The sequence below is a fragment of the Xiphias gladius genome, chromosome 21, assembly GCF_016859285.1.
Source record: "Xiphias gladius isolate SHS-SW01 ecotype Sanya breed wild chromosome 21, ASM1685928v1, whole genome shotgun sequence".
Classification (NCBI taxonomy): Eukaryota; Metazoa; Chordata; class Actinopteri; order Istiophoriformes; family Xiphiidae; genus Xiphias; species Xiphias gladius.
The window spans coordinates 9,334,758-9,345,790 of NC_053420.1; the positions used below are offsets into that span (position 1 = coordinate 9,334,758).

At 42.7% G+C, this 11,033-nt stretch overlaps 1 protein-coding gene across 1 annotated transcript; it reads right to left on the bottom strand.

Moving 5' to 3' along the window:
* Positions 1–5,201: 5,201 nt before the first annotated feature.
* Positions 5,202–6,796, bottom strand: LOC120807556 (potassium voltage-gated channel subfamily A member 3). The gene is given in 2 exon segments (XM_040159745.1): positions 5,202–6,741; positions 6,743–6,796. Coding segments are annotated over 2 exon segments (1,533 nt in total). The 3' UTR covers positions 5,202–5,262.
* Positions 6,797–11,033: the final 4,237 nt, after the last annotated feature.

Below are 11,033 nucleotides of genomic sequence, written 5' to 3' on the forward strand. Positions count from 1 at the left end.
GTATCACTTCAGATGTTGTCACAAACAGCTTAGCAAACAGCTGATTATTCACACATCCAGCGGAGACAGAGCAGCATTAACATTCATTTGGATTTGTGTTTCTGGCAATATGGTAAATTGAAGTCCAATATTCAGTGTCCTTTTAACTGTTTTTGTCTCCACAAACTCCTCAGGGAAATATCTGGCTCTTTAGCTACTAAATGATTGAACTACTAAATTGAACTACTGATGAGATGAGTACACACAGAAATGACCGATAAGTTCTTTTAATGATTTAAAGAAAAGCCACATAGATCTCCTCGTAAGGCCACAATATCTCAGCCTATTAAGGTCTAACAAATTTACCTCTAATTCGATCTTCCCCTCTCCACAGACCAGAGCAACACAGGCTGAACTGCAGGTGTCTCTTGCTAGCACTGCTGCTGAGCTCTGCAGGAGATGATATACGGTGGCTGGGTAACTTGGAGGCACATTTTAAATTTTCCCCTGGTTAAAAATACATTGAAGAGGACTTTAACTGCAGTAGAGGAGACACAGGGAACAAAGCCACTCAGCAGATCTGAGGCACTGGACCTGGAGCTGTGGGCCACATGGTATCTGGCCTGCAGGAGTGAGGTCTTTGTAATTCTGCAGATAAAACTGAAAACTCAGCAAAGCAGACAAAAGGTTAAAATCTGTGAATCTCAATGCAAAAGTGCTTCACTTTTAAATGATCCCGTGTGGACAATTATACTATATGTTATGATGTTAAGTAATCTCAAATTTTCTGCTCTTCTTCGAAATGTTTTGATTACCTCCCTTAAATGTTTTGTTTGTGTGTGTGGAGCCTGATTTGTAGAAGAAATGAGCATTTGTATACACAAATCAAATATGGACCACATGTTACTAAAACAGATGAGAAGAGACGTCCCAACAAATATTTTAACTTAAACTTAGGTTAGCCAATTTGTAGTTACAGTGTATTATGAATATAATTTCCAAAGCGGGTTATAGGGTAGCTGTGCATTTGATAGGATGTCATGATAACAATTCTGTGGATATTTTGGCATTTGTACATATAGTTTCAGGAACGCATGAGGCTGTAATAAGGTTTTTTGTCTACTCTGCTCATTACTTCACGTCTTTTGTTTAAATTTTGCTTTATTGTGGAAAACTACACAAGCCTCCACGTGATGTTGCAAAAGTGCATTTTGCTTTTTTTACCAGTACAGCACAGCATAATGCAAAGTAAATTTCAAGTAATCTTGATGTCCCATTTTTTCCTGGTTAAAAGTCATGGAAAGTGTAAGTAAGGAGGAGTTGTTGTTTCTTTCCTCTCTGGCTCACAAACTGTAACTCCCTTTGTCTCCTGGGAAACATAGGCATTATGGGCCAAACTAAAAGCCTCTCAATGGAATTATATGGTAGTTTCCTGACCTGCATGAAAAATTCCAGACAGCCACGTGGCCATTTCTAGGACAAAACACTGTTCTTTACCCACTGTACGAGGTCTCACAAACCCCAGTGCTGCATGTGTAAAAACAGTAATAATAATAATAGCAATTATAATTCTTCAGTGTACATGTTTTCTTTTCCTCTAATCTGAATAGAGGTTAGAGGTTAAGTACTTACCGCTGTAACATGAGATTCAGCAGTTAGCAGTTAGCAGTTGGTTGCAACTCTTCCCTTTGCAACAAAGGGGCTTGCACGTTTGTTGAAGGGGAAATATCTCATGTGCTGTGCATGATTAAATATACAGCATATCCAGTCGGGGGACAGGTTGTTAGGTAAACCTTTATAGTCAAATGCGGTCCAATACAACTGTTTTGCCATAAAGTCTACTTTCATGATGTTCAGTTTTCACTGACACTGTCATAGAGGTGTAAATTAAATTAGCTGTTTTTGCAGTGAAGTCATAGTTAGTGGTGGTATCACGCTGTACCGCATTATACTGTATTCAGAGGGGTTTCTAATATTTTGCCCCCCTCATGTATGGAAATGGGAAGGAGAAAAAAAAAATCCTTCAGAAACACCTCTTGATATGACATAGTCCTGGACAACATTACCTTTAACTATGGCTTCAAAAATAAACATATCACTGAACTTACACATTTCTGACAATGTCACCGAAAACTGCAGATTATAAGATTTGAAAAGGTAGATCTTGGATTGCATGAGATTGTACAGGTGTAGCTAAAACTTTGGCCACTCCTGTGGACATCCCTTATGAGGTTCACAGACAGAAATGTTCAGTATGCTATCCTGTATGGTCACATTGCTTATGTTTGGGGTCGGCTACACCCCAGAGAGGTCGATGTCGTGTGAACAAACCACTCCAAAACTCCAGTAAGGGAAATCCAAATAGACTGATATGGAAATCACAGATGTATATTAAATGAAAATCCCTTGTATTAAACCATGTTTACAGATTGAGGACGTCAAACAGAGGTGATGAGCCTAGTTTTGTAGCAAATTTCTGAAACATGGAACATGTTTATCAGCAAATTCTTATTCCTTTTCTGAAAAGTCATGAAGTATCAAGCTGATACCACGATGTTACTGAGGCAGTTAGGACAAAACATGGACTAAATTATAAACTGTAGGCCAAAAGCACAATTATAAAGGCACAATAATATATTCCCTCTTCCAAACATCAAACATGTAACACTTTACTTTAAGCTGTACTATCTATAATTTATAAGCAATATACAAACATTTAATAAATGGTTTATAACACTCTATAATGTAGTTGTACACAGCTAGAAGGATACTTTTAAGTGTTTGTTATTAAACAGCATTTGTCAACAATTATAACTTCTCCTATGAGGACATATTTCATATGATTACGACTGTTTTAATCTACTGTCATTCGTTATCTGTTTACATAACAGCCTCCGCTTGTGGGTTTCCAGAGGAGGAGTTAGAGCTGTTATAGTTGTACATTAATAAACACAAAGTAAAGTGTCGCCTTTACAATCTAATAAGAAGGAGCTAAATATTATCCGTGCAAGTTCAATATTAAACTCCTTCTCCAACGGTAATAGCTCAGGTGTTCCACTAGAGGGCAGTACTGAGCTGTTGTCAGTGAGGAAGCCTCTGTGTTGGTTAAACGACACATGACATCAGGCTCGATTAAACCTACAGTTCAGCGGTTTTACACACACACACACACACACACACACACACCGTTTTACCTGGTTAATGATACAGCAAGTAGTCAATAAAAACCTCCTACCTTTGAATTCTGTACTAATTTGTGAGGTCACAATTAACCACACACACAGACAAATGGCAAATAAATGAGGCTTAGAGAGCACTCCCTGATTAATCCACAAAGAAAAGTAATTGGAGCTGAAGTTATTATGTTGACTGACTAATTGATTAATCACATAACATGAGTTGGCAACTCTTTTGAAGATAAATTGATCAAAATGTCAAATGGTCTCAAATTCAAGCTTCAAACACTGTAAACGGAGTCTTTGGGTTTTGGACTGTTAGTCAGACAAAACAAGACATCTGAGGACATTATATTGCATTCTGGGAAAAATAAAACAGACATTTTCCAGTATGTTATCCCATCCTAAAGACCAACTGATTCATTGATGAATCTAGAAAATAATCAACATGTTAATCTTTAATGAACATCCACCGTTTGCTGCTGCCGCCACAACTGCAGTTTTGAGAAGCTCCGGCGCATACTGCAGGCCACCATGATACACGAGATACAGCCCCGTGGTCAATTTTCAGTGAACTCCTTGGAGTTCCCCAGTTTGTTTGTTTGTTTGTGTCACTTTGCACTACAAGCACATGCGCAAGCGCGTGCGCTGATGGGGATGAAAGGTGGATGACGTCAGACCCGGTTGGCATGCCAACTCAGAGAATGGGGCTCAGAATCCGAAAAACAGAGCGGCCGGGGTGGTTTTAGTGGAGGGAAAACGAAGGCCAGGCTGCTCTCATGCAACAGCTTTTCATGATGTTCATATTTCTACATATCTGCCAGTATACCGCCAGAAGCTACAGGCTATTAACCTCACCTGAAGGACTAATAGCACTGACTGACTGATATTGACTTATCCAACTTTATGGAAACCCGTGAATTATGAAACTCCACGTTAGTTTTTACACGATATGTAAACTGGTGCATCCACAGTTGCCCCTTTACCACCCTTCAAGGACAGAAAGGTGAGAATACAAGTGACAGTGAACCACAGCTGGAAAGTCTTGCAACACACAATGCCGAGGTAACATCCGAAGGGGTTACCGGGGAAACCACCGTCGCCATGGAGACTGCATCACAAGGCGGGCTCAATGAGCAGGGGGGGCGGGGCGTGCCGCACGGTCTCCCTCCTTTCACTCGCGTTGTTTTCATGCTGTCGCCAACATGACCTCAAACGCACGTTTATTCACTTCGCTGCGGACGACATTTGCAAGGGTATGGGTATTTATCCAAAGGCGATAATGACATTTCGAGTCGGGATCACTTAATTTTCGTTTTATTTAGTATAGGCTATATAGGCAGTTCTGAATAAAAATACAGTTTTACGTAAAGCTCGACTTACAATTTATGATAAGCGTTTCCATCCACACCACTCTGCGGTTTATCACCTGAATAATAATCTGAACAAGACTCAGGAGTCCAACATCTCGACAGGTTACGATATTGAATATAACCTAAACAGGCATTTGGTTATGTAAATGGCCAGAGTCTACTCATCACATGACTGGACAATGAAACTCTTCTTTCCACGAAGCCCGGGACGTCGCTTTCTGACTGACGGGTGGATGCGATGCAGTAGACTGCATGCTACACGTGTATCCCGGTCATGACCACCGACGTCTTTCGCATTATAACAGCAGGATATGTAGGCGTCATGTGGCACTATACACTGTAAAAATATCGGTTTTAACAAGTCGCTTAACTGTTTTTAACTGTTTTTATTTTTATTTTCTGACAACAGCTGGGACCGAAATGAATACTCCTCCAGTGTAAATGTTTTATGGGTCACATTAATACTTCTTGATCTCTTAGAAATACTGGGGTCATGTGAATCTACACTGGAGACAAGTAGAATGATGATATATATATATTTTTTTTTAAATTTCGCATTTGCGTAAATTTAAAAAAAAGAAAGAAAAAAAAAGCAGAAATTACTTGTTAAAACGGACATTTACGCAGCGTTCATCCACAGATATGGACTGACACATTACGGTTGGTTATATAAAAATATATATATCAAAGCTGCTGTTCCTTCATGCTCCATCAATGACCCGTTTTTGGCCGATTTACACGTCTGTGAAGATCTTTCTGATGTTCACGCAGTTCTGGTTGTCTTCGGTGGTGAAGTTGGGCTGTTTGAACGTACTGTTGATGCCCTCCTCTGTCACCACGTACTCAGACTTGCTGAGGGACGAGGAGCTGCAGGACCCCCTCAGCTCCTCTGAGGGAAGGTGCTCACAGCTGCCTGTGTTCAGGTACTGTGGGTGCTCCTCTCCCTCAGTCTCCCGGTGGTAAAAGTAATTGAAATTGGACACAATCACTGGCACGGGTAAGGCAATTGTCAGCACGCCTGCTATTGCGCACAGCGACCCCACTATTTTCCCACCGATGGTCACCGGATGCATGTCCCCGTATCCGACTGTGGTCATGGTGACAACTGCCCACCAGAACGCATCTGGGATGCTGGTGAAGCTGGACGAGGGGTCGTCTGCCTCCGCAAAGTAAACGGCGCTGGAGAAGAGAATAACTCCGATGAAGAGGAAGAATATGAGCAAACCGAGCTCCCGCATGCTGGCCTTGAGGGTCTGTCCCAGGATCTGGAGTCCCTTTGAGTGCCGAGAGAGCTTAAAAATGCGAAAGACCCTCACCAGCCTGATCACCCTCAGGATGGCGAGGGACATCGCCTGCTGGCCGCCGTTGGTTTGCCTCTCGGCCAGCTCTGTCCCCAACGTGATGAAGTAGGGGATTATGGCGACAATGTCGATGATATTCATGATGTTTTTGGAGAAGGAAGTTTTGCTGGGGCAGGCGAAAAATCTGACCAGCAGCTCGAAGGAGAACCAGATGATGCACAGAGTCTCTATGACGAAGAAGGGGTCTGTGAACGGGCTTGGCACGTAGGGAGCAGTGCCGTTGACCGTGGGTGCCACCGTGGCTTGGTCCCTCTCGTCCCGAAATTCCGGGAGAGTCTCCATGCAGAAAATGACGATTGAAATCAAAATAACGAGCACTGAAACGATGGCTATCCCTCTGGCCGGCCCAGAGCTTTCGGGGTACTCAAACAAAAGCCAAACCTGCTTCTGGAAATCATTTTTGGGCAGTACGCGGTCCTCCTCTTTTATAAACCCCTCGTCCTCTCGGAATTTCTCCATAGCCTCCTCTCCCAGTTGGTAAAACCTAATCTCCTCGGAGAAAATATCAATGGGGACGTTAACAGGTCTCCGTATGCGCCCCCCCGACTGGTAGTAGTACAGGATGGCGTCAAAGCTCGGTCTGTTCCTGTCGAAGAAGTACTCGTTCCTCAGTGGGTCAAAGTAGCGCATCCTTTTGCTGGGGTCCCCCAGCAGCGTGTCTGGGAACTGGCTGAAAGTTTTCAGTTGCGTCTCGAAGCGCAAACCCGAAATGTTGACCACCACCCTCTCGCAGCATCCCTGGCGACCGCGCTCGTATCGATCCACCGACAGGTGAGGCGCCGAGAGCACGGCGGACTCCTCCGGGATGTTTTCCACCGTCATGACGCCCTCCTCCGCCTCAGCATAACCCCGGCTCGTCGGTGGCGGACGCGGGCGACTGGTTCACGCTGGAGGTCCGCTCATCCATACAGGTGGTTTTCGGTCTTGGGGGGTGGGGGGCAGAGTGCGCCACGCCTCTCTCAGCCAAAGCCTACAGCTTTGGGGAGCCGAGGGTGACGCCACGTCCATCGCTTCTAATCATCACCTATCCGTGCGTATCCACGCGCTGAAGCGCTGCACTCCCCTCTGCTTTTTTTTTTTTTTTTTTTGACAACAAGTCGACACCCGCCCACGGCGTCCATATGTCCGACATACGTCCACCACCCGCCCAATAGGAAAGGAACTCGACTCTCGATGTCGAGCGCGCAACCTTCGTTCAAACGCGGTGGAAGAAAAACACTTGATGCGTCACCTGTTTGATCCACGTTACATTACCCCCCCGGGCAACAGATAACAGATACGGCACTGCCCCACAATCAGGGGATGGCAGCGGCACTAAAAGCCCGGCGTGAACCCAAACCGGATCACCTTTTACTTCATTTGCACGCAAAAGGGAAAACCAATAACACGGGGCCAATAACAACTCTTTGCTCTGCAATGAAGTCCAGCAGTGTTCGCGTCTAACACTTTTGACGAAGAGCGAGTCGTCGCTCCACTTTTCCCACAGACATTCAGCGGATGAAAGGGCTTTTTCTGGGGGGGGGGTTGTTTGTTTGTTTGTTTGTTTTTGCTGCAACTGTCAACACAGACATGCACGGTGGACGTGAGGCTACTCGCTGTCCCAAAAGCGACGCATACAGCAGACTATTTCGATGCCTGCTCTTGTGTCGGGCGTCTCGTGTCTTGTTGAGGGGGCACTGCTCTCCATGGTGCTGAAAACAAGCGCGCACCAGTTCGTAAATCAGTGCGCGCTCCCCTCGACAAAATGAGTGTGTTTAGTTTGGTAGGAGCACAGTCCCTGTGTGTGTGTGTGTGTGTGTGTGTGTGTGTGTGTGCGTGTGTCTAAAGATGCGTTTTGCAGACACTGGGAACATGAAAGGGGGAAGTCTCGGGATCGGTCAACACAAATCCAGCCCTTCCCCTGTATGTGGAGATAGAATCGCCTCAAAGAAGCGTCCCAAGTGTCAGCCTCTGTTACAGCTGTGATCCGTGACGAAAAATGCGAAGCCGGTGTTGCCTGTAATTCATGCTGACAGGCCCTGATCAGAGGCGTGGGGTTAATGAGTTACAAATGGGATTCAAGTGGAATGCACGATTTGCTCTGTTTTTATTTGTATTGGGCCACTCCGGGGTTTTTCATTTCCGCATGTGAGACCCAAAGGGGGAAAAGCTGAGCCTCTCTTCTATCCAAATATGGCAACATCTACTCAACTATGAACATACTCAGAAAATCCTCTTAAAGCGGATGACACTGATCTAAAAAACCTATTGACCTCTTTTACAGCTGCCTGGAAAAAAAGAAAAAAAAAAAAAGAAAAAAAAGGTAGTTCTAGGGCATGGGAAAACCTCTAACTATCAGGAATACTGTCCATAAAGAGAAAAGTAGACGTTAGCAGTAGGCATATAATAAAACTGAGGTAATAAATTTCAGTTTGTTAGCCTGCGTTTAAAAATATCCAGGCAAAAAACAAATCCCACAATTTTACTCCATTTAACTCTTTCGCTGCTAGTTGAGGAACCACGACACTGGAACCCCATGGTTAAACCTCCTCTTAAGATTTAACCAGGGACCTGAAAGTTGGAGACTTCACGTTGGTACTTCCTGACAGGATTTCAGAAGTACTGAGGTCTCCAGTCCAAATTGCCAGCATGCAATCTCCTAGGAAAGTTTTGAGCGTTCACCGAATGCTTGCGAAACTATTCATTAAACTGTTTTAGAGTTATATATTCCGTACAAGTCTTTCACAGCGATCTGAATGCTTTTTTTAAAGACTTCTCTACACTGCCACGCGGAAAAAATACAAAATTTAAAGACAATCAGAACAAGACTACGTATAACTTGTGTGTAATTGTTATGTTAACTCCTCCTCAGGTTGAGTCAGATGTCCAAATTCTCGGGCATAATACCGAGGACATGAGTTCAGTGTCCTCAGCTGTATCTATTGCCCCGTTCCTGAGTGTTATATGGAAATATTAGCACAGAATGAATTCATGCCTACATGTCATAAACAACTAGATCAGGAAACTATGAAGCGAACACATACCAAAAAAATGCACTGAAAAAAAATAAGAAGGGCTGAATTTCCTTATCACTACAGTGTTGACTGCAGATTTCTTCATAATCTCGCATTTTGTTTTCATTATTCATAGCAGACTGTTATGTACAAAACACGCAATACAAAAAAGTTGACTTTTACTTAACCTCAGAGTAACAATGCTGCACTTATTTCCACTAAATTAAAATATTGGAATTCCTCTTATGTCCTTTGCTTCTGCAGATAACTTGGTCATCATTCTTCCCCCATTTTTTTTTTTTTTTTTTTTTTTAGTCCCTCAGCGCAGTGCAGAGGTGGAGTGACCTTTCCCTCCTCAGTCAGATGAGAGTCTGTCCTCATTTTCCACAAAGGCTGAAACAATGAGCCAATTAATCAATTAGTCAACTGAAAGAAAATTAAGGCAACTTTGTTGATGATTAATTAATTGTTTAAGTCACTTGTGAACCATTCTCTGCTTCCAGCTTCTCCAATATGATGATTTTGCTGGTTTCTCAGTTTTGTACCTTTATAAACTGAATTTCTTCTGGTTTTGGACTGTCGGTTGCACAAAACAAGACAAAACAAAACAAGACATCTGAAGTTGTCCCCCTAATTGCAGCCCAATTTTTCACATTCTGTATGTCAACCACATCCACAGACACAAATGAGGCACTTTCTATCAAAATGCTGAGACGAGGGATGGTATTACTTAATTTTTCTTGATTTATTTTGTAGCACTATGAACTATGTGCTACTTGTGATGACTTTCTTTTTTTTTCTTTTTTTTTTATATTGAAAATGTTAATCTAGGGATTAAATACAGACTTGTCAACACAGGCATTGATTTTGTCCTCCATTTGGTTTCAAAAGACTGATAGCTGAGTGATGTATACATAGACATGCATATAGATTTCTAAATGACTGTCAATACAATACAGCCACACCTGCGCATCCAGAAGTTGTATCTCAGAAAGCATGGGAAGTTTTGTCTGGGTTGTCGTCTCCATGGCAACAAAACATCAAGTGTTTTGTAAAGAGAAAAGGAGTGAAGTTGAAAAAGTTACATAATTTCCGGTTCAACTCATGCAGGAGCGAGTAGAACAGAGACTATTTTTCGTTTTCCCACTGAGGAATGAACACATTACATATCAGGATTAAAAGGAACCAGCCTGTTTTCTTTTTTGTGCGTGTGTGTGCCGACTACAAGGCCATTTATCAAACACACAGCAATCGGCTCAACAAAAAGGAACAGATATAAAGCTTAGACCCTGGGAAGCAGAGACACTTTCATTTCACAACAACAGTCGTTATCGAACAGCGTTTGGCTATAATGCCTCCCCACCCCCAACCCCCACCCCCACCCCCACTCCCCGTTCCCTCTCTGTTTCTTCTCCTCTTTTATCCAATTCACTCTCCATTTTAACATAATGACTATAAATACATTTAACTTAAATTCCTCTGGGCCATGAAAGCAGTATTTACGCTTGTAAACACGGACCAATCGAGCGTATCCGCTCAGGGTCTGATTTCAGATTCGGAGAAAAATCTGTTTTGATTTGCTCTGTAGCTGATGAACCTTTGAATAATATGATTGTCAGGGATAACGATAATTAACTAGCAGAGCGGCAGACAGTCTCTTACATAAAGTGAAATGCTGTCCTGATTACATTGTTATGAGTCTGAACGCATGTGGTGGCTTCTTTAGGTTTAAGAGAGAGAGAGAGATAATGTTATAATTGCATTGTTATAATGCGATTCCCACTCAGATAACATCAGTGTAAGAGCCAAGGTGTGAGCAGTCATTAAACTACAGATGATTTATTGTCTTTGTAAACACAAGTCAAAGATTTTCCCTAGATACTGACCTTGTTGTACACATGCCCATGTCTAATCTCACATGCATTCACAAATGCTTAATAGCGTTCCTGTTCCACAAGGTCATTCAGTCCAGTTTATCTAAAATTTTCAAGCCCATTCTGTTGGCTGCCTGCTGAGGTTAAAACAGGCCTATTATATATCCAAACCTCTTGAGCTGAAAGCAGCTAAAGATAGACTTTTTATCAGTCTGGGAAGTTAAAAAAATGACTTATTAACTCTGACAGAGGCTGGAATTTTAAGTGACGTTACAAA